At 40.2% G+C, this 24,789-nt stretch overlaps 1 protein-coding gene across 6 annotated transcripts in view; it reads left to right on the forward strand.

Annotated features, from left to right (window-relative positions):
- dntt (deoxynucleotidyltransferase, terminal) overlaps positions 1 to 24,789 on the forward strand; it is a 122,489-nt gene that overhangs the window by 11,876 nt on the left and 85,824 nt on the right. For 5 of the 6 annotated variants that reach the window (XR_009064581.1, XR_009064580.1, XM_057847871.1 and 2 more), the window contains exons 3-8: positions 1,998 to 2,156; positions 7,759 to 7,933; positions 9,484 to 9,594; positions 15,977 to 16,147; positions 23,365 to 23,436; positions 23,639 to 23,762. Coding sequence is in view for 4 of the 6 variants with exons in the window: in XM_057847871.1 (XP_057703854.1) it covers positions 1,998 to 2,156; positions 7,759 to 7,933; positions 9,484 to 9,594; positions 15,977 to 16,147; positions 23,365 to 23,436; positions 23,639 to 23,762 (812 nt within the window). In the remaining 2 variants the exon portion in view is untranslated. The remainder of the gene's footprint in view (positions 1 to 1,997; positions 2,157 to 7,758; positions 7,934 to 9,483; positions 9,595 to 15,976; positions 16,148 to 23,364; positions 23,437 to 23,638; positions 23,763 to 24,789) is intronic. The other variant, XM_057847873.1, reaches the window with a different exon arrangement.

The following is a 24,789-nucleotide window of genomic DNA, read 5'->3' on the forward strand; positions in this document are numbered from 1 at the left end:
ACACTCATTCCAAGACGGCGTTCTTGCCATGAAACTTTTGAGTTGAGTTGTTGGGTGTAACTCAAACACACTTGCTCTTAAAACATATACAGTGCTGGCCAAAAGTATTGGCATCCCTGCAATTCTGTCAGATAATGCTCAATTTCTCCCAGAAAATGATTGCAATTAAAATGCTTTGGTAATAATATCTTCCATTTATTTTGTTTGTAATTAAAAAAACACAAAAGAGAATGAAAAAAACCCCAACAAAAAACAATGAAATCATGATCATTTTACAGAAAACTCAAAAAATGACCCGGACAAAAGTATTGGCACCCCCAGCCTAATACATGGTAGCACAACCTTTAGACAAAATAACTGCAAACAACCACTTCCGGGATCCATCAATGAGTTTCTTATATTGCTCTGCTAGAATTTTAGACCATTCTTCTTTGGCCAACTGCTCCAGGTCTCTGAGATTTGAAGCGTGCCTTCTCCGAACTGCCATTTTCAGATCTCTCCACAGGTATTCTATGGGATTCAGGTCTGGACTCATTGCTTGCCATTTTAGAAGTCTCCAGTGCCTTTTTCTAGTGCTTTTTGAAGTGTGTTTTGGATCATTGTCCTGCTGGAAGACCCATGACCTCTGAAGGAGACCCAGCTTTCTCACGCTGGACCCTACATTATGCTACAAATTTTGTTGGTAGTCTTCAGACTTCATAATGCCATGCACACGATCAAGCAGTCCAGTGCTAGAGGTAGCAAAGCAACCCCAAAACATGAGGGAACCTCCGCCATGTTTAACTGTGGGGACTATGTTCTTTTCTTTGAAGGCCTCGTTTTTTTCCCCTGTAAACTCTGTTGATGCCTTTTCCCAAAAAGCTCTACTTTTGTCTCATTTGACCAGCGAACATTCTTCCAAAACATTTTTGGCTTTCTCAGGTAAGTTTTGGCAAACTCCAGCCTGGCTTTTTTTATGTCTCTGGGTCAGAAGTGGTGTCTTCCTGGGTATCCTACCATAGAGTCCCTTTTCATTCAGACGCCGACGTCTAGTAGGGGTTGACACTGTTGTACCCTCTGACTGCAGGACAGCTTGAACTTGTTTGGATGTTAGTCGAGGTTCTTTATCCACCATCCGCACAATCAGAAGTTCAAATCTCTCATCAATTTTGTTTTCCATCCACATCTAGGGAGGTTAGCCGCAGTGCCATGGGCTTTACACTTATTAATGACACTGCGCACGGTAGACACAGGAACATTCAGGTCTTTAGATATTGACTTGTAACCTTGAGATTGTCCATGCTTCCTCACAATTTTACCTCTCAAGTCCTCAGACAGTTCTTTGGTCTTCTTTTTTTTCTCCATGCTCAATGTAGTACACACAACGACACAGGACAGAGGTTGAGTCAACTTTGATCCATTTTAACTGGCTGCAAGTGTGATTTAGGTATTGCTACCACCTGTTATGTCCCATAAGTAAGTAACAGGTGCTGTTAATTACACCAAGTAGAGAAGCATCACATGATTTTTCAAAGGGTGCCGATACTTTTTTTTTGGGCCCATTTTTGGAGTTTTGTGTGAAATGATAATGATTTAATTTTCATTTTGCATTCTCTTTTGTGTTTTTTTTATTGCAAGCAAAATAAATGAAGATATTACTACCAAAGCATTTGTAATTGCAATCATTTTCTGGGAGAAATTAAGCATTGTCTGGGGGTGCCAATACTTTTGGCTGGCACTGTAAATGGAGCATTTCTTTGGCAAACAAGAGCATGCCAAATTCTATGGGGGGAAAAAAAAGAAAAAACCACCAGCCAATTATGCAGGTGTTTCTATGGTAAACACCAAAACTACAACTTCAACACCTGTTGCCAGAAATTTTCTAGTCTACCAGTAACTGCCAGAAGCAACCGCATAAGACCTTTTTTCCTTGATGAAAGTTGGAAGAACAAAAGCTGAAGAAACATTTTGATCATTGAAGAAACGATGTTCCATTCTGCCATTGTGCCTTGTGTTAGGAAGCGGTCAAAACCAACGAGCGTCGGTGTCCCAAGTCATGTGATTAAGTTTAAGGAGGTGAGACTGTACCTAGTGGAGAGGAAAATGGGCTCCAGCAGGAGAAGCTTTCTGACCCAGCTGGCCAGGTCAAAAGGCTTTGTTGTGGATGACATCCTCAGGTTGGGAAAAAAGTATTACTTTTTACTCTTTAATCTGTGTTTGTTTTTCGACATGTAGTTATGACTGTTAAATGAAATTTAAGACAACACAGAGGGATTTTTAATGAGTTGGTAAAAAATTCAAGTCCTAACTGAAGGGAGAATTTTTCTGTAACATCTCAAGCCATGATAAATCACCTGTGAGCTGCCTTTGAATGTGAAAGGCGTCGTCGTTATTCTCTCACTAGTTGAAAGCTTTCTGAAACTGTGCACACATTCCTCTGTGTGATTGAAAACAAAGCTACATGCTAAATTTCCAATTAGGTGATGTTATTCATGCAGCACATTCATAAGAATTGACTCAGGTTAGAATTAACCGAAAATTCAGGTATTCTATTTCTGTAACGAGTTTGCACTATTGTCTGTTAGCTTTGATAATTCTTCTTATTATCATATTGTCTCTTTGGAGCAGATATATTGATTTGAACCGCATATAGTGCCCACTGTTAATGAACTGTCCTCATGAGTGTTGTATAACTGTAAGTGTCTGTGTGTTTGTGTCTGTGTGCCTGCAAGCCGCGAGACAGCATGGACATGGCAGCATTCCCAGAAACACAGCTTGAACGCTACTTCGGTTACACTCGGCTTGATACAATGGTTTGAAACCAACGGCAGGAAATAGAGCGTGCCTGCCTCAAACTGACGTTAATTCTGTAAGCCGACTAAACTCATATCAGCTGCAGTTTGATAGCAACAGCACAAACATAGGAAGAAGGCACATTCCCCTCAACACATGGGCGTAATGGCCACAATATTCTCAAAGAACAGGGAAGCAGGGGTCTTCTCCGTATTCAACCTTTGAGACTTTAATATGACCTTGTTTAGAATTGTCTGATTATCCCAGTTATACCAATCAACATTGTTCTTTTTGTCTTTCTCATTTGCATGTCATTTTGACTATTTCTATTTTTTATGACATTGGCTACCTGCAATACCACAGTTTACATGGAAACGTGACTTTCAAGATTTTTAACATACAGTGCAGGCCAAACCTTCTCATTCATGCGCTTTCTTTGTTTCATGAATCATTACATTGTAAATTCTCACTGATGTTAATAAAACTATGAATGAACACGTGTGGAACTATGTACTCAGCAAAAAAAGGTGAAATAACTAAAAACATACATAATATTCTAGTATCTTCCAGGTACGCATCATTTGCTCGAATTCCTTTTTTTGCACACTCGTGCCATTCTCTTGAAGAGTTTCAAGTAGGGGTGTGACAAAATATCGAAATGGTGATATATTGTGATACTTTGTATCTCAAAAGGTTATTGATATGCTCCTGCAAGAAATTGAGATATCGTTTTTAAAAGGTGTCAATGTCTTGAGGAAAAAAAAAAAAAGAACCAACAAGTTGCTACCAAAATCTTCCACCACAATAGTGTCTCAGTTAATTAAGGCTCCATTGACTGTGCTCGACGCCCAATCCATTTAGACTGGGAACGTATGTTCATTCGAAACCAGATTCATTCACAGCCATTCTGTCCGATTTTTAGGGCATTTACAGATCACTTGCTGTTCATTTTAGGGCATTTCCAGGTCATTTCCTGTTGAGTTTAAGTCACTACCTATTCATTTGGGTGATTCCCAGGTCACTTCCTGTTCCATAACACAAACAGGAAGTGACCCATAAAATACCCCAAAATCAACAGGAAGTAACTGAAAATCAACAGGTAAATGACCTTAAATGACCAAAACTACCTGTCTGGCAGTTGCTGCCCGTTGACGGCCATAGACGTCCAATCCGTTTGAACTGGGAGGGTGGCAGCGAATGAACTTTCATTCGCTACCACCCTCCCAGTTCAAACGGATTGAACGTCTACTAGTGATAAACCTCAATTCAACTTCCAACTTCCAATTCACAACAGAAGCTTGTTTTTCTGTTTATTAGTTGTTTGTAGAATATCCTTGAATGTTTTCCTGACCAATGTTTCGATAATCGTTGTATCGCCATATCGTCAGATCATCGTTATCGTGAGCTTTGTATGGCAAACCGTACCGTATCGTGAGGTACCAAGAGGTTCCCACTCCTAAGAGCGAGTCACCTGAAATGTTTTTTGACTTCACAGGTATGCCTTTTCAGGGTTAATTAGGGGAATTTATTGCTTTATCAAGGAGTTTGGAACCTTCATTTGTGTTACATTGAATGAGGTCTGTCCAAACTTTTGGCCTGTTCTGTATAACATTGTTTTTTGTTTTTTTTTTGCAAGTCAGTACAGTTGAAACAAAGCATATAAGCGAACAGATCCACAAGTTAGTCATCGAAGCAATGCGTCATATTAGATATATAATTGTTAATAATATACTACACTGTATTTTTAATACTGTAATGGCAAAACTCAACATTTATAATTTACATTGTTTATTCAACAAGGTACATGACAAGATTAGGTTGTAAATAATAATCTTGATTATGTGTTCCATAATCTACAGTTTTCAAATGTGTGCATTTAGTATTCAGTTTGCTGTTTTACAAATCAAATTCTCCTAACTTTGTATCTGGGTTATGAAATAACTTCATTGGAAATAATCTTGAACTAATTTTAGTTCAGGGTGAATAAGAAAAAGTTGATTTTCTCCATGTACAAAGTTTGTTAAATCTCTTAATGAACAGGAGATGACAACACACAATTCAGGAAAAGAAGAGAGCAATAATCACCAAGATAAAATATAAAGGAAATATAAAGGAAAGAATATTTAATAGCTGGCCGGCCAGGACCAATGTCCCGGAGAGCCCCACCCACACACCTTCGAGAAGAGCTGACCCGAACTCTCAACGCATACACTTTTTGTTATTTCCAATGTGAATAGGCAGGCCCCCATGTTAACCCATCGGCTGGCTCACAAGAAGGTGGAATTTTACTAGGCAGCTGTGTTTAAGCCTGTCGCAATATGCAATAATTCAATTTATCGCACGGTAAATAAAAATGAAGGCGTTAATTTTTCCGCTGCGATTTATTGCCTCGCGTGCACCTGCTGACGTGCTGTTAAAAGTTCGGCTTCCTTGTTACCAACTACGCAAAATGCATTTTAGTTCTGTTTTTAGTTCAGTGCAGTTTAAGTTTAGTGCAGGTGGAGGGAAAAAAGAAAAGGCGACAGTGCAGCTGGAGGATAAAAAAGAAAAGGTGACGCTTACCATTGAAATGAAGATGTGAATGATGGCAAAATATAAACATGGTGTGTGCATCCATGAACTGGGTCGTAGAATGCCGATCTCGGCCGGCGGTCACCCTCCGTTCGCCAGTCTTTATAAGTTAAGGTGACAGTTCTTATTGTTGTAACATCGCCTAAGAAATCGCCAGCTTCGTCAGGTTTCAAATCATTTATTCCATTAACTCGCCAAGTGTCCACTGCTGTTGACGCCAGGATCGAAACAGAAAGTAAAATAGCGCTCTCCTGCTCACCGTCAGCCCCGTGGTGTGTCCAGGTACAGCAAAAAAAGTCCGCCACATTAGAAGCCGATTCGTTACATTATTACAGGTACTGTACTGTATTATTGTTATTATTGCTATTATTATATTATTGTTATTCTGATTTTTATTCATATTTTATTTGTTTTGCTCTTTGTAATTGCTATTTGCAATAGTAACAGCAATATTTATTAAGGATGTAGTGTGGGTTTTTGGGCTGTGGAACGAATTATTCATTCATTTTCCATGCCGTTTTGACCTCACGAGGGTCGCGGAGTATTCTTATGGGAAAATCCTGCTCGAAATATGGCCATTTCGACTTACAAACAAGCTCCTGGAAGGAATTAACTTGTATGTAGAGGTACCACTGTATTACACATGGAACGCCATAGCAGAAGCTATGAGGGGAAACGTTTTCATTTGCCTAGATGCTTAAATTATTAAATGGAATTTTATTTTTCTTAAAAACACATTTTATTTCTTCTGTGTTTCTGTGCAAGTATTAATATTGTGGTCTTTTACTTAAAAGAGGCATGGTCTATTGTTTTTAGTTGTGATTTCCTAAAAAGTATTTTTGAATTTAAGAGTAAACATTTATTGCGTTTAAATGGGTGTACATGATCTATTAATATATACTGTATTCTCACAGTGTTATTGTTTTGTTTTTTTTTTTAATTTGGGGGGGTGCAATAATATCGCATATCGCAATAATTTATTAAATAAATTATCGCACACTAAAATTTGTTATCGCGACAGGCCTAGTTGTGTTATCTGTTCATCACGTTGCTTCAGAGAAGACGATACGAGCTGTGCAAATCTTATGCGGTACAAAATGATCTAGAAATAAATACCAAATACAATGAACAAGCTAGTGGTGTTTTCATCAACAATGAGGATAACGAACAATTTTTTTCATGACGATGACGTCACGATGATGCACTGAAAATGAGTCACACTTCAAGTATATGAAGAATAAAGAACAGGTTTGGTGTCAAAAGAGTTGTTTTGATCTTTAATTTTAAATAACAGACAGTTCACACACGATACATCATCACTGATTGACAGTGCCTCGGTGCTTTTTATGATAACGTTAACATCAAGGCTTCCAACGCAGTTAAGGAAGTTCCATAGACGCCAGAAATCTGCTATGGGTTCCCACTGACTAGTTGTAGGACACGGCAAACAAATTGGGCTGGAGGGCTTTGCAGACCTTGGACAAAAGGCTGGACGCAGTGCACGATGCCAGTTTGAAGCTAGCCGCCACAGCTAGCTGGTTTTCACCCGAGGCTAGAAGAACTCTATGCGGCATCAAAAGTTGGACAGACCGCCTCAAAACCGTCTTCTGCGTCGCCTGCGCCCCAACATTTGTATAATCAACATTTATTCAGTATTGATGAGCTGAAGATCCACATTCAAGCGTTCCATCTTGCATTGTTTATGTTTTCTCCGTTAAACTAGACAAGAGGAAGTCAACAAGCATGCCCCGAAGCCGTACAAACATAACACCCATCTAGTGGCTTGGCGGTGAATTACAGAGCAACGCGTCACCTGGCCGGAGAACCATCGAATGTTGAATGACGCCGTAGTCGCTGCGCCGTCACCCCAACGCGGGAGCATAACTCAGGCTTGACTTGTGGCATTAGCATAGCGTTCGCATTAGCATTTACCGCAGTGACTTGATGTCTTCTTAAATTGCTGGAAAACATTTTACATACAGTTCGTGGTGTCCAGGTGAGTTTAATTAATTGCAAATGATATGCTGTTTTCCTGCTGAGTGTGTCACTTATCATAAATGTTGATGTCCTTGTAGACTCTTCAGTTATTTGCTCGTCTGTCATGTTCATTCGAAATTGTTGGAAACCTATTTATTTATTTACTCATGGACTAAAACTTTTGAAGTTTATAGACAAAAACATTATGAGAATTTTCGTCGACTAAAACTAGACGAAGACGAACACATTTTGAAATGACTAAAATATGACTAAGACTACAGTAATAAGTATTTTTGGCCAAAAGACGATAATTAAAATGGCTGCCAAAAACAACACTGGAACAAACAGATGGGGGCAAATATATCTACAGTCTTAAATTCTCTGTATCTTGCTGGACGCTTTGAATCAAGTGCTAAAGTAATTCATTTTTATTTACAGTGATGAGATCACTCACGTGGTGTCTGAAGACAGCGAGACATCATCTCTTTGGACGTGGCTAAAGGGGTGTGGCCTTGGAAATCTTTCCAAGATGCAAGTGCTGCACATCAGTTGGTTCACTGACAGCATGAGAGAGGGAAGGCCTGTTACTGTTGAGAACAGACATCTTATTCAGGTTTGACTCGTAGATTGGATGGATTGAGAAAACAAACCAAACCATATCTTTTCATATTTACACAGCTAAATTTTAACGTGCCAACCAGTCACAGCTACCGTAATTTCCTGAATATAACACGCACTTTTTTCCCCAAAATCAACTTGTAAAATCATGGGTGCGCATTATACACAGGCTTTTATTGACACAGCCATGTTGTGTTGAAGAAAACGTATGCGGCGATCCGTTGCCGACCATTACGTTACATGATGTCACCATTTTGTTTCGGTAATACTTGTTTCGGTAATACCACACTAATTGGTCGAATGATTTCGTCTGTGTTAAATTCTGTTTTTTTCACTCTTCATAAAGCAAAGAATTTAGTTTCTTGAACTCATTTGAGTCAACGTTTATTGCAACTCGGCAAATTGGACCATAACAAACGTAACACAAGACCGAGTTCCTGTGTCCGTCAACTATATCTGTCCCTCAGTAAACTCAAACCCAAATAACAATAGTTCCCCTTGTTACAGTCCACAGCGATGCGCTTTTTCCGTTTTCCGACTTCAGTCCCCACTTTTATTTTACCGTATCAATCCATGGAAGAAACATTTATTCATCATGATGAAATGAGCAAGTTATACAGCAACCTTTAAAAGAAAAGTCACATCTGTTTTGTTTTCTCCTAGATTCTGGTAAGTTGGAGAAGTTGTCAAATCATATAATTACCGTAAATATTGTCAGTTATTGGTAATGTTTTGAACTACCAATATGCTATGCTTGTGCTGTGTTTCACCAGTCAGTAAAATGACATTTCTGTATTTGTACACGAGCTGTTTTCTTGTATTCTTCTATTTATTGGTGCTAAAATTAGGGTGCGCGTTATAAACAGGTACAATAATTTCCCCTAGATTTTACATGTAAATTTGGGGTGCGCGTCATACACAGGTGCGCCTTATATTCGGGAAATTACGGTATGCTGTCTGCACTCTTAATTTCTTTCAGGTTGATATGTTTCAAGTGTATCAAGACATTTGGTCAACATACTGTAGATTCTCCTTGCTCAATACTTTTAGCTTCTGCAGAGCCACAATGCCTCACGCTGCTAAAACTATTACTAATTTGATGTAAACAATATTCTTTTTGTTATGTCTGATTATCTAGACTTATTTTGTCATGGCCTTGACATACATATCACAAATGTTAAACCATTTCTTCTTAGTATGAAAAAGGCAATTTACAGGGGGCAAATTGGATGACTGCAAGCAGATTTGTAATGCCAAGGGTTCAGCGCTGTAATGGATTTGGATGTCACCAGACTGTGAGATGAGTGTCATTAGCCTGTTGCCCTGGAGACACACAGTTATGAAATAACTCTAAGGCAAACAGTTACATTTCTGTTATTCAGCTTGAGTGCGTTGCTCGGTTTTTCGGGGTACATATCCTCTAACACACCTAGACATTCACCATACAGCAGCGTTCATGTACTTGACATGAAAAGATACCGAGTACAAGGCAAGTAATGCCATGCATTTATGTGGTTTTGAGACCCTTGTTATTCTTCTACTCAGGACGCACTACCTGCATTGCAAATAGAATCAGCACTAGCCCCTGTGGCTATGATTTCTCAATATGCCTGTCAGAGACGGACAAGTACAGACAACAAAAACAAGATTTTTACAGTAAGAATCTTTCCTCACTTCCCTCCATTTTACATGTACTTATTTTGGTCTATGAAATTGCAAATTTGTTTTACTGACAGTTGATACGGTACGGCACTGTAGTGGTCATGAATGCATTTGTAATGTTTTGGTGTGGTTGCCAGCTTTTACTCACTTGTGAGTCCTCAAGCCAGCCAGCTTTTAACTATGAGCATTGTGTCATGTGGAAAAGCATTACCAAATGTATTGATACAACTGGCTGTTCGGCTGTTTCATGATGAGCGCTGGTAAAAATGATGTAAGATCACCTTTTAAGTTTAAACAGGCCTAATGTACAGTCAATGGACCAACTGTCACACATACATTATAAATGCCAACATATGCCTTGGTTCCTACTCACATCTCAAAAGGGGGTGAGTTATTATTTAGGTTTCAAACCCCTGCTTCCCCATCTTCATTAGTTCTGCAATTAGCAGTCTCACTTAGTTTCTCTCCCCTATAATTAAATCATTAACCTCATGTAAAACCAATGTAACTCCTCATGGGAGATATTACTTCGGAACATCTACATTGAAATAGCCTGTCTGATTGAAATGTAAATTACAGTAGCTTTCTAGGACCTTTTGACTACACGTTGGAAAAACAGTGTCACCATATCATATCTTTGCTCTATCCAGAGATGAATTTTGTTATCCAATTTCTCAGAAAAAAACTACATAACAGCCAGACAAGGGCTTATTCTTTGGTTAGCAATCCCAGAGAAAGGATAACTATAATTCCTCTTTCTCTTCGGGTATGAGTAAAGGTGTCACGTCAAAGTTGTAACATAACACTGACTCATCCAAACAAACTACTGGTAACATATCAAGTACACATGCATGCTCTCGCCTTCTTCATTACCAGCCCAGCTTGCTGCTACTGTGTGTTGCATGCTGTTTAGAGAGTCAGCTTTGGGAGTGTGTTTACAAGCGGATGAGTCGCTCCATCTCCCTGCGGTGCACTAAGCGGGTCAGTGCATCCCCGGGTGAACTAGTGTCCTGTTTACTGACCCGAGGCTGCATGTCTGCACAAGACAGCAGGTGGTGCAGCGGCCTCAAATGAGTGCTTGGGTTAAAGTATAAATAAGGTGTCTTTCTTGGTCTGGTCAAATCCCAGAGCGTTCAATGTAAGCCTTATTTGGAAGTTGGAAATGGCTCAGTAGTTTATTACACATACTTGAGGATCTTTCATCGGAAAGTATCACTATGTAAGACTACTATGACATACTACAACAAACATATGAAAATGTCAACTGAAAATTTCTCCTGAAGGGACACACTTGCCAATTTTCATAAAACATTCCATCCATCCATCCATCCATCCATCCATCCATCCATCCATCCATCCATCCATCCATCCATCCATCCATCCATCCATCCATCCATCCATCCATCCATCCACCCATCCACCCATCCACCCACCCATCCACCCATCCACCCACCTCTTAATGAAGGGAAGCTTCCCAAGGAAGGATCCCAAGGCGTTCCCAGGCCAGCCGAGAGACAGTCTCTCCAGCGTGTCCTGGGTCATCCCCGGGGCCTCCCGCCGGTGGGACATGCCCAGAACACCTCTCCTGGGAGGCGTCTAGGAGGCATCCGTACCAGATGCTCTAGCCAACCCAACTAGATCCTCTCGATGCGGAGGAGAAGCAGTTCGACACAAAGTCCCTCCCAGATGACCGAGCTTCTCAACCTATCTCTAAGGGAGAGCCCGGACACCCTGTGGAGAAAACTCATTTCGGCCGCTTGTATCCGGGATCTTGTTCTTTCGGTAACAACCCACAGCTCGTGACCAGAGGTGAGGGTAGAAACGTAGATCGACTGGTATATCGAGAGCTTTGCCTTTCGGCTCAGCTATTTCTTCACCAGTACGGAACGGTACAAAGGTTGCATCACTGCAGACGCTGCACCGATCCGCCTGTTGATCTCCTGCTCCATCCTACCCTCACTCGTGAACAAGACCCCAAGATACTTGAACTCCTCCACTTGGGGCAGGATCGCATGCCCGACCCGCAGAGGGCACGCCACCCTTTTCCGACTGTGGATCATGGTCTTGGATTTGGAGGTGCTGAACTTCATCCTAACCACTTCACACTCGGCTGCGAACCGCTCAAGTAGGAGTTGGAGGTCACAGCTTGATGAAGCCAACAGCACCACATCATCTACAAAAAGCAGAGATGCAATGCTGAGGCCACCAAACCGGACCCCCTCAACACTTCGGTTGCGCCTAGAAATTCTGTCCATAAAAATTTTGAACAGAATTGGTGACAAAGAGCAGCCTTGGCGGAGTCCAACCCTCAATGGGAACAAATTTGACTTACTACCGGCAATGCGGACCAAACTCCGACACCGGTCGTACTAGGACCGAAAAGCCCTTACCAAGGGGCTCGGTACCTCGTACTCCTGGAGCACCCACCACAGGACTCTCCGAAACACACGGTCGAACGCCTTCTCCAAATCCACAAAACACATGTATACTGATTGCACCCATGCACCTTCGAGGAAACATTCAATATTCCATTTATCCTCACCATGGGCATTACGGCAGACAAGGTAAACCCTGAATAGGTTGCCAGCCAATCACAGGGCACAATGAGACACATAACCATTCATGTACACACTCATGCCTCAGGACAATTTTGAAATGTTCAATCAGCCTACCATGCATGTTTTTGGGATGGGCGATGCCGGAGTACACGGAGAAAACCCACGCAGGAATGAGGAGAACATGCAGACTCCACACAGGAAGGCCGGAGCCTGGGATTGAACCCTTCACCTCATTACTGTGAGGCAGACGTGCTAACCACTCCTCTACTGCGTCACCTTTAATAATACAGTTATGGACAATTTAATTTTCATTAGCCTTGACTGTTATGAATCATTGAAAAGTTGAAAGTATTGCTCATAGTGCTGCTTGTGGAGAGCATAGTGTACTCCACTTTAAGAATACTAAACCTGGCATGCTAGGAGCAATCAAGTTCCCCTGACAGTGTAGTGTGACCTTGGATTTTTACCACACCGAAATGAAGTAGTAGTCAGCGGAGCTGGATGTCACTCACAGCGGGGGTGCTGAGGATCTTTTAAAGTTTTTCCCATTCAACAACAGCCGTTTCGGTACAAATTTGTCATGCCTGCACGTTTTCTCCATAAAAGGCGGCCACAATGGCAGTACACACACATGCTGGATAGTTTACGTACTACTACTAGGCTACTACAAAGACATTGTTCTATTTCACCAACAGTGTGTGTTGGCGTTTTTGTATTGGAAATAAAAGTGCCCATGTATTAATGCAAATCCCCGCAAAACTAAAAAGCCAATAAGTCTCGGTTTAACACCCCCTTTTCACAGCACTAGAATAAATTGCACACGAATATCCAACAGTGCTCTGCACGGCGGCAGTCAACAGCAACACCAAATAATAATCTGGCTTCAATGCAAGCATATCTTACCTATTCGAAGACACTAAAGGACAATCATCTTAATTTTCGAACTCGAATTGAATTTTAGAAAATGTCGCTGCTTTTGTAAAGAAAAAAAATCGCAAATTTGTTTTTGGGCCATCTTAACGCCTCCTCTGTCAAGTTTACTTTTCCAATAGCGCCTTTTTCAACCTGACCTGGTAGCAAGCAAGGTGTCAGGTGTTGCTATTAACAAACAAAGAAAAAACAACAAATTTATTTATTTATTTATTTTCAACAACAAAAACAAAAAAAGAATCTACAAAACAGTTTTTCCTCCCCAACACCAGGGGGTGCGCTGCACGCTCAGCACCCCACTTCCGGCACTACTGTTAGTGGTCAGTTAAAATAACTACAGAAAAATAAGTCATGTTTTTTTAATTAAACTTTTACCAGTTTTGTACTACTTTATGATATTCAACTAGGCATGTGCCGGTATGAGATTGTTATATGGTATGATAACCTTAAGCAACAGGCATGAAAATCTCTCACCTTTCGGCGAAATTCGCCGTTTTGAAGTAAAAAAGGATGACCTACGTGAATCGTGTAGATCCGATGAGAAAATTTTTAAGGGGGGTGGGGGGGTCAGGTGTAGGCATGTGCCGGTTACCTTCACGGTTTACCATGCTATGAAAACGTCGCGGTTACAAAACCACTAAAATTTTCCATCATACAGTAGTACGTATTCGTTATTTTTCATGTGTCAAAAATGCAGTCAGAAGTGGCTTGGTGCGGCAGCGCTTACCCCTTCCGCTGTTTGATGCTGCGTGTGTCAGTGACGCTATTCCAGCAAACCCAAAAACAAACACTCCAAACACAAGGCGTACTTTTCTTCAATTTATTGAGCTCTCAAATCGTGGTAACTGAAATATACCAAATGAATACATTTAAAACGTTGTACAATCGTATTTTTCCACGTGTGAGTAGCTTCAACAGTTTAGCTTCGTGAAAAAGTTTGCCAAAAACATAACACACATTTTCCTTTCAAATTCAATACACAGAGTTACTAAAAACCTACAAAGACGAATGATAGGAAACTCTAAAACTTTTATAGACAACATTTTAATGGCCATATTCAATGGTCTTTATTTTAAAGGGGAAGTTCAGAATTTTTTACATTAGGCTTAATCTTTGATTTAGCTGGGGTTTAATTAGTCGTTGGAGTTGATTTGAACAAATTCTGTGCAGTTTGCATGTTATTTGTTAGTTTCAGGGCTCCGGAGTGGCTAAGCCAGCGCGAGCCAATGGTGGTTGAAATCAACTCCTTCAACTAATTAAACCCCCGCTAACTCGAATATTAAGCGTTACGTGAAAAATTAAAATTTTCAAATTCGCCTCATGTAGACGTTTCGCCGATGGAGGACATTTTGGCAGAACACCGGAACATATTTCCTCCACATCCCACTCACCTTTTTAACCCCTGACCCATTTTCATGCCTGAAGCAAAAATATCACAGTTTCACGGTATCACGGTATTGCAATCAAAGCTCTAAAATGTGTTACCTTTAGATGTCTGGGTTAAAAAAAAAAAAAAATCCCGTTCAATGGGAAAAGTTTATTTTTTAAAACGCATTATATTGCCTCCTCGGCAGCCACCCACCGCAAAGATGTTTTACATGTCGGTTGGCCCTTCTCGAAGTCGCGGCCGCCTGTAACTTTTCTGTAGCTGTAGTATTCCCATACCAGTGATTTTGTTTTCTTTGATGGGGGACAGAGTTCAGGAGTTTCATGTCCTCTAGCCATCGTGTAGCATAGCTGACTCACTGACCTTAGGGACGGTATGACGGAATTTTTTTGCGGTTTTGAAACTTTGACGTTTTCATACCATGGTATACCTTGAACCCGGTAATCGGCACATGCCTATGTTAAACTGCTCATAACTAAAGAACGAAAGAGTCAAAACAAACTTTTTTCTTAACTCATTCAATCCCAGCTATTTTCACCGGAGCAACCCCCTTCGCTCCTGGCCGTTTTACTGGATTTTGACTGATTTTGGAAGGCCCACAGAAAATTCTGTTCTATTGCTATATAAACATGGAACCCACCAAAAGAAAGATTAGAAAATTGAACTTTTTTAAAAGCATACATTTCAAACATAACTTTGACTTTAACATTTTTTGCTTTTATGAGATCCCAAACATCTGAATAAGGTTTTCCTTCTACAAAATAACATAAACAACAAGACAAATAGAGCTTTTGATAGCAAAGTAACAATTTATTTACACATAACTAAACTATTGAACTGAGAGACGAGGCTGTTGTGGCCGCGGCTGTCTCGGCAGATGGGGTAAATTTTTCCCTCATCACCGTCCGTCTCATCAAGATAGATTTATGTGAATCTTTCTTTGACGATTGTGTCGTTTGACTTTTGTTTTCCATCATTCTCCACATTTTTCTCATGCTTCGGGTCCCTCCAACGTCCGTTTCCTGACTATTTTTCTTCACTTCACTTCCTTTAATGGTGCTATTTGAGTTCTTACCAAATGTGGTACTGCCCTCCAGTGGCCAGTTTTATTGCTTTAAAATGGGTTTTGAGCATTGTGTATTGAAGCGAAGTTGCATCAGTACCTAGAGATGTAGCTTGTGAAAAAAAAAAAATGTAAAAGACGTATAAATACATTTTTGGGACACTGAAACAATTAAAAATAGAACATATTCATACGTTTTTGGGAACAAATGAGTCAATGATGAAAGATGGGAATCTAATCTTTTTTGGTAAGTTTTGTGTCCATGTAGCCATAGAACACAATGTTCTATGGCGCTTGAAAGAAGGGGATGTCTTGCGATATGATATTTGGTGGTGAACGAGGTAAAAATGATTACTATTATTTATCATTTATCTAATGTGTCCTAAATTTCCCTCGTTTTCCCCTTCCTTTGTCTGTTCTGTCCTCCTCTGTCTGCAGGATGCTTTTGAAATACTGGCAGAGAACTACGAATTCAATGACCTGAAGAGTTCATGCATTGCCTTTAGGAGAGCTGCGTCTGTCTTGAAAAGTCTGCCGTGGACTGTGGAGTGTATAGGGGCCACTCAGGGCTTACCCTGCCTGAGGGAGCACACCAAGGCAGTTATGGAGGTATCATATTTTAATCATTTGATTTAATATGAGGACAGAGACTACAAGACGTGGTTACATGAATTTTTTACCTTTCCTCAATCTATGTACCCATGGGACTTCATCCCATCATTCATCAGTCTGGTCAACGTATTCGCTTGCATTGCTTTTCCATTACATTTACTGCATGTCTTTACACTTAAATACATGTTGACAGGCAAACTATTTTGACTGTGTTCTGCAATAGAGGCCTTGCCTGGGAATGCAATGTTATTTGACACGTTAAGCTTGTCGCATACAGTGCTTTTCTTGGTATATGTTTCAAAATCTGTCAGATCTGTCAGCTTGGAAGTGAAATCACAAAAGGAAATAACACGAATGTCTCAAAAAACCCAAATTGGACTGGCAATGAATGACCTCGCGTTCTTGTTGTCTTTACAGCAGTCAGATGCTCATCCACTGCTACCCATTTTCTTTTCTCTTTGAGAAGATCATTGATCAAAACAAGAAAATGACATGACACATCAAACAACGCGAAAGCAGACAGCGTAAAAACAAAAGGCTTGATATGGTTTTGAACATTGGAATGACACTCAGACGGTACTGACTGAAGATAAAAACCTACTGATGTGAAGGTCGGGTAGCAATGAGGCAGAGCTTGTGTACGCGTGTGTGTGCATATGTGGCTGCTCTTGTACTCTAGTCCTACTGTGGATGTCAGGTTCACTTACTAATGGACTTGGGAGTCAGGACGTCATTACTTATTTCAAAACATTAAAGTAATATATAGTGTAACAGAAATACAGGCTTGAATTTCAGGTTTCAGTTTATATAAGAGATATTGGCTGATTTGAACCATAACAAAGACAAAAAGGCTATAACACAAATTTGTTATTTCGAAGCAACACTAAAACTTTTCAGTTTTGGTCAATTTTAGCAGTGCCGTTGGATAAAAGCGGTAGTGTTTTGCCTTAAGGTAGACTGCGTTTCCCATGAGGACCAGCACATACCCGCACAGTGTCGTAAAATTAATAATCTCCCGGTCAGCTGAAGATGGATTAAACGACATTTCTGTTTCCAACGGCTGTGTGAAGGATGAATACTGATAAGGTAATTCATTCAGTTGTGGCTAAACAATAGCATATGACGGTTAGCAACCTGTGGCTAAAACCCCCCACCCGAGTTCGGTTGAGGGGGCGGGGCGTCACACCAGTGAGTGAAAGTCGGGCCAATGTTTATCCTTGAGTATCCCTAGCCTCCCTTTTTTCCTCCTCGGACAAAGCTTTTTGTATCTTTTGTTGCTCTGCCGTTTTTGCAGAATTCGCTCGAAAGCGTTCGCATCGACTTCCATTTTTATAATAAAAGGGGGAAGTGATATATGATGTAAAGCAGTCAGCACATATGTAGTTTTTTTGTGTGGCAGGGTTCCTACCACCCTACTCAAAGTTAATTAGTGCAGGTGAAAGCGATACAGACTATAAAAGAGGTGTCATTCAACTAGTTGTCAGTCGACATATCATCACAAAGCGGAGGTAAACAGGATTTTTGACATTAGACTTAATCTTTGAGTTAGCAGCGGTTTAGTTAGTTGGTGGAGTTGATTTCAACAAATTCTGTTTAGTTTGCAAGTTATTTGTTAGTTTCAGGGCTCCGGAGTGTAGTGCTGCAACGATTAATCGATTAACTCGAGTATTCGATTAGGAAAAAAAGATTTGAATTAAATTTTGCTGCCTCGAGTATTCGTTTAATTAAAGTAGGGTTGTAATGGTTTATTTCGAAAGTGTTTGCATTGAGTTTTATTGATTTGGGTGGCTACACTGCCATCTAGTCTGTCTCATTTCATATGGCTGAATCCAGCTGGTCCATGTTAAGACCAACATAAGCTAAGTGTTTGTTTGAGCTAATGTTTTCTAATGCATTCGTAATTTCGTTTACGGGTATATTTAGCCGTTTTCTATAGGAATATGTGTCCAACTATTTGTTAAGAGCTTTGTTAAAAAAAAAATAAAAAAAAAAGCTAGCGTTTTATAGCATTTAAGCTAGCAGACTTTTGCTGTGTTAGTTAGCCAATTGTTCTTTTGTTGTAGATAAATCCTTATTTTATTTTTTTTATAACGTTTGAGGCTCAGCTCGGGTATTTTAATTTTTCATGCTCCTTATCCGATTACTTGATTATTCGAACTCACTAGTTCATCAATTAATCGACTACAAAAATAATTGATAGCTGCAGCCCTACTGGAGTGGCTAAGCTAGCGAGAGTCAATGGCACCATTATAGCATGCCAATAAAAAAGCGATACAGATCTATGAACAGATTCAACATCGTCAAATAAATTCCAAAACACATCATTGTTTCAAATCACCCATGCGGCCAAAACAATGTCACACCAAACTGCCGTAGTTCATTTCATTCTGCACAAATCTGCTGGACAATTTTTTTAGATGCGGAACACGACCCCAATAAAGACGAATGCTTTGGTCAGTCGTTCTCATGCTGCATTCAAAGAAGGTGGAAGGTTGGACTTATCCCGATCGGAGGGTACCAGTTGCGACCTTAAAGCATTCCAAGCGAATGTAAACAGCAAAGAAGGCTGATCGCCACAAGTTGTTTTTATTTTTGGCCTTCAAAAGACCTCCAGGAAACCTGACTTTTTATAAGCGATCAAATAATGAAGACGTACTGATGATATATTACCAGATCAGGGGTCGGAAACTCTGACTTCCCACCCTTCTCAAATGCAGCATCATTCTGCTGAATGAACTGACGGCCGGGAACAGGGCGAAATGTGCATTTAGAGCAGTGCTTCTCAATTATTCTCTGTTACGCCCCCCCAAGGAAGACGTAAATGTTTCGCGCCCCCCCCAACTCTCTGCCGCCACTGTAAATAGTATCATTTGTCTATAATATTACTATTATAAGTACGCCTCAGCCTAACATTGTGTCCTTTTTTTCTATTAAAGAAAAAAGTAACATAGATCAACTTATTATAAAGTATAACTTTATTAACATTGTTTTGCTTGTAACAGAAAAGACCGCGCATCAATTTGCCTGAAGTAAAAAAAAAAAAAAAAAAGTCACATCCAAACTGTAAAAATACACTCAAGGTACATTTTTTTGACCATTTGATACTGAAAAATAAAATGTAATAAAATCAGCAAATAATAACAAATTCAAAATGATTAGAAACATTTACTCTTCAGGACAACATACCAAAAAATTTGACCGAAAAAAACAAAACTGAATAGAAGGGGGGGGGGGGGGGGTGTCTTTGGACAGAAGGAAAGTTTTTATTTTCGCTGATTCACCACAGTGCTCACTGGTTTACTGATATAACACTGACAAAGCGGGACGATTGTGACAATTGGCAATATTCGGCACGTTTTCGCTGAAAAACAATCAAGCGGCTTATCAATGAGATTGAGGTCTAATGTCTTTAAGTGGCGTCTTAACTGATTTGGCTTCAGACTCTCCGCTATAATCATTTTTAGACTCAGTAAACAGTGGTCTTTCCTCATTTCCCACTATATTAAAAGTCAAAGCCAAAAGGCAAACGGCCCAAAAAAAGCGCATTCTCGGCGGCCGAGGGAGAACCGTAGGTGAGGGCGGTGGTCGTGACGATCCCAAGCCGAAAACGGCACTTCTCGGCCGGACACGTGAGAACCCGTGTAGGTTCACTATCCTCTTCCCCTCACTATCCACTCGCTCTCGCTATATGATTGGCCGAAGAGTTGAAATGCTCTCCCGTGAAATGCCTGTTTAAAAATGTTCCCGTTGTTACTTCTTGCGTTCGCTTAAAAGTGCTCATTTAAAAAGGAAAATCGATGGATGATACTACACACACAGCGTATTATTAACAAATGCTAAAGCTGTATATTCATATAGCGAGAATAAGGAACGTCACTGACAAGCGCAGGCCCCCGCGAGTGGATAGTGAGGGTAATAGGATAGTGCACCTACAGGTATAGCGAGAATAAGGAACGTCGCTGACGAGCGCAGGCCCCCGCGAGTGGTTGGATAGTGAGGGGAATAGGATAGTGCGCCTACACCTGTGAAGACAGTGGGTCGCTGCGTGATTCCAGCTGTGCATGAGTCTCTTCCGTGTGCTCTTGCTTACTTCAAAAATACTGCACGCACTTTGAAAATGAGAGCGCCACTGCCACCCACGGAGTGGATGTGCAAGTACACTTTATTCTAGTATGGCAAAAAAAAAAAAAAAAAAAAAAAAAAAGCATGTTCCCCGAGGTCACTTGCGCCACCCCTGGCATCGCTCTGCGCCCCCCTAGGGGGGGCGCGCCCCACCATTTGAGAAGTACTGATTTAGAGGCTGTGAAAACATACACAAGAAACGGGCAAAGGAATGTTTCCACAAATTCCCTCTGACGAACGAGGAAAAATATAAACTGGTCACTTGCTGTTGGCTACGACATGAAAAATCAGCGGTGAAAAAACCCCGATGTGATATCACTCCGCCCTGCTCGTCTGCAGACCTACTGGATTACAAATGTTGCTGTTCATACTACAATTTTTGACACGCAATTGTAAATTTTAATAACTAATAAAACATAGCCAACACTACTGATTGCATTGTTGTCAATGATTTTCATGTGTTCATATGTTATTTTTTATTGGCATGCTATAATGGTGCCATTGACTCGCGCTAGCTTAGCCATTCCAGAGCCCTGAAACTAACAAATACCGTATTTTTCAGACTACAAATCGCAGTTTTTTTCATATTTTGGCTGGGGGTGCGACTTATACTCTGGAGCGACTTACGTGTGAAATTATCAACACATTGTTATATCATTTCACATGTTATTTTGGTGTTTTGGAGTGACACTGATGGTTTGGAAAACTTGTTAGCATGTTCTTTATGCTATAGTTATCTGAATAACTCTTAATAGCTATGTTACGTTAACATACCGGCCACGTTCACATTTCGTTATTCATGCATCATGTAACATTATCATACTGTACACTTATTCAGCATGTTGTTCTCTATTGTATTTTTATTTTAAATTGCCTTGCAAGATGACATATCTGTTCTATATGTTGGATTTTATCAAGTAAATTTCCCCCCAAAATATATGTTTTTTCTGTTTTTTTTTTTCTCTTCATTGCGCATTTTTGGGCCGGTGCGACTTATACTCAGGTGGGACTTATAATCCGAAAAATACGGAAACTTGCAAACAAAACAGAATTTGTTGAAATCAACTCCACCAACTAACTAATCCTCCGCTTACTCAAAGACTAAGCCTATTATCAAAAATCCTGAACTTCCGCGACAAATGTTGTGAAAACATTTTATAATGGTTGAAAAGTTTCCTAGTGTTACTTTACATATGACACCAGAAAAAAAGTCTTAAATGGCATTATTATGTGAATTAGAATCATATTTTGAGACGATTCGACTATATACAACAATTTAGCAAAGCGCAGATGACGAGAAATTAGTCTTTTAATCTGCCGGTTAGCCACGCCTACCATTATAGGGCTTTAGCGTCCCCAACAGGTGGATGACGTCAGCGGTAGACTGAGCTCATCGGTTTTACTATTCAGCCCATTGAGGGGGAATTGTTCAGAACGAGGAAAACGCGACGAAGAGAGCCGCAAAATGTCATTGTTTCAGTTTTACTCCAATATTTTTACAGGATATTCTTTTAATGCAAGTATTTTTCCCCAATAGCTATATAAATGGCTTGAGAAGGACCAGTCAGCCCGTCGAGGGGGAACTATTCACAATGAGGAAAACGCGACGAAGAGAGCGGCAAAATGTCATTGTTTCTGTCTCTTTACTTCCATATTTATACAGGATATTCTTTTTATCCAAGTATTTTTCCCCAATTGCTAAATCAATGGCATGGTCAAGACAAATAACAATCTTGTGCTAAATGGAATATGAAATAACAAAAATCCATTTATTCAAGACGACATGGCAAAATTACTACATAATGGTCAAAACTGTCGACTTCACCTTTACTGTCGCACCTCCCGAACGATATTTTATGACACCTAAATCGGACATATGTCATTTCCCTTCCCCGGCTTCGGAGAATGTAAACAAACCAGAAGGAGTGACAGCTAGCCGACATGCTAACCCGAACCGAGTGATGTTTCAAAGTCTTCAAAGCGGAAAATCAAACAAAGCTATCCTGGATTATTTGACACGACGACCCGGTTGTCGAATGTCTTAGCGGATCGGCAAACCGCCCGGCGGAGAGCAATTTACAGTTCGTTCCCCGGAGGAGGGTGGCTGGAGCTAACGCAGCTAACGTGCTGCTGCTAATGCATTAGGAGAGCTTTTTACATGCCTATCAATGATCAAACGTAAGCAGTCCTTCATTTAAAGGAAGTTTGTAGTGTTTACTTTGTAATCGCTGTATTCGTATTTGACATAATACAAAACAAGATGTTTACTCACTTCCTCGTAAGTCCAATGGTCCCACAGTAAATATCCACGGTGAATGGGAACCTTTTGAAACTCCAAAAAGGCGCATACACCTCTCCCCCATACAGAATGATTTTTCTGCAGCCGTTTGGCTGGCGTGATGCGAAAAATAAACGTATTAATCCGCAAAATCAGCTGAATCCTTCGTCCTCATACACAACAGTACACTGTAGCGTGAAGAGGACGTCTTCTACCGTACACGTCACAGCGCCCTCCTCCTCAATGCAAGACCGAAGCCGGAAGTCACTCATTTTCCTGGCGCGGGATTCAAAAAACTAAATAAATATAGCGATCGCTTCCACACACATCCAAGCGGTCCATATCATTCAGGAGCATAAAATACCGCGTGTATTATGAAATAAAGATGCTTTTTCGTGTCACAGGCACTTTAATAGCTTTTGCAAATGTTGAAATTTTGATTTAAAAAATCAGTAATAAACTTCCTAACAAAACAGAGTGTAGTAGGAATTAACTAATTTGAAAAGACCATCCCAAGCAACAACAACAACAACAAAAAAAAACAATGATGAGTATTTACTTTAAGAGGGTAATTAACTCATTGGATTGACAGGAATAGACGTCCAATCCATTTGAGTGGGGAAGATTGGTAACAAATGAGTGGGAGTGTTCATTCGTTGCCAATCTTCCCCACTCAAATGAATAAGACGTCTACTAGTGATAAACTCATTTGAATTCACAGCAAAATGACAAAAAAAAGTCACATGATTGGATGTTTATCATTGTCAATGGCGGTGAAACAGTTAATATAATGTGTCTAACTTGTGTTTTTCAGGACATCCTGCAATGTGGCCGTTCCTTTGAAGTTGAAAAAATACTCTCAAGTGAGCGGTATCAGACATTAAAGGTCAGCGAATGAAAAACAAGTAAATCTGCATTATCACGACAGCCTCAATTGAAGTGCTTTGAATCTGAGTTGAAAATGATTTGCATTTTTTGCCCTCTCTAAAGGCCATCCATATAACATTCCAACCTCCACAAGCTAGTCTCTTCTTAAAAGAGCACATGTCTTAATGTCTTAATAAAGCCCTTTCCTCATTTCCTGACAGCTGTTCACAAGTGTGTTTGGGGTTGGACTGAAGACAGCAGAGAAATGGTACCTTAGGGGGCTGCGCTCATTTAGTGAGATTCTGGCAGAGCCCAGCATTGAGCTCAACCGGATGCAGAAAAGTGGTATGTCAACATCTCAGCCTCTCTACTTTTACATGTCACTGATTAGAGAATAAAAAATCCGCCCGGAGTTTAGAGCTGAGAGAAAGTGATGTAGAAATTTGGGTGAAAATTGCACGAATACGTTCAGTTTTTTTAATTTTTTTATTTTTTTGCGACATACTTATCATCTACCTTAGAAAACATTGCAAAGACGCCAGTAGCATTTTTCTACATTATTCTGCAATGAGGAGTGAAGCCTTATCATTATAAACTATTTTTATCCCCAGCATTTCTTTGGTTCTTTTGTTCCTCAAAATGCAGCTGGCTGCATGAAATAGAGTGCTGCAGAAAATAGTAATTCAAAACATTCGATTACACAGCTCCCATATCTCAATTTTCTGTACTGACAGACACTTACATCAAAATGGTCACAATCCATCATTCCAAACATTGTCGTAACTCTCAGTGACCACAAACAATGGTGATTGTTGATATAAATGACTGTCTGAACACTATCATTACACTTAGTTTTACATTTAACAATGTTAAACTGTTAGGTTTTGTGTTGGTTTCTCCTAGTGTGACTTGTCCCTGTGATTACCCATTGCTCTCACCTGTGTGTGTTTTCCCAGTGTATCCTGCAATCTGCATCCACCTGTGTTACCCAGCTGTTCCTCGTCTCGTTACCCCTTGTCTGCGTATATAATGACCCAGTTTCTTGTCACTCCTTGTTGCGTCATTGTCTATGTCTGTCCTTGCCAAAGTCAAGACCCGTCCAAGCCCTCGCGTACCTGTCCATCCGTTTACGTAAGTTTTGTTGATCCATAGTCCTTTTGTTTAAACTTTGTGATTTTTGTTAGTTATTATTAAAACGTTTTTTTTTAGTTCACTGCCTCCTGCCTTGCATTTTTAGTTTCACTGCTTTTGAGTCCACACAACCTGCCTTCCCGTGCATTCCCTGACATAAACAATGGCTGATATGATCAGGCGTATTTATGTTTGTCAGATATCGGTATTTTATGTGTTCAAAGATAGTGTTTTTTCAAAC

This window comes from Corythoichthys intestinalis, chromosome 10, assembly GCF_030265065.1.
Source record: "Corythoichthys intestinalis isolate RoL2023-P3 chromosome 10, ASM3026506v1, whole genome shotgun sequence".
NCBI classification, from domain to species: Eukaryota; Metazoa; Chordata; class Actinopteri; order Syngnathiformes; family Syngnathidae; genus Corythoichthys; species Corythoichthys intestinalis.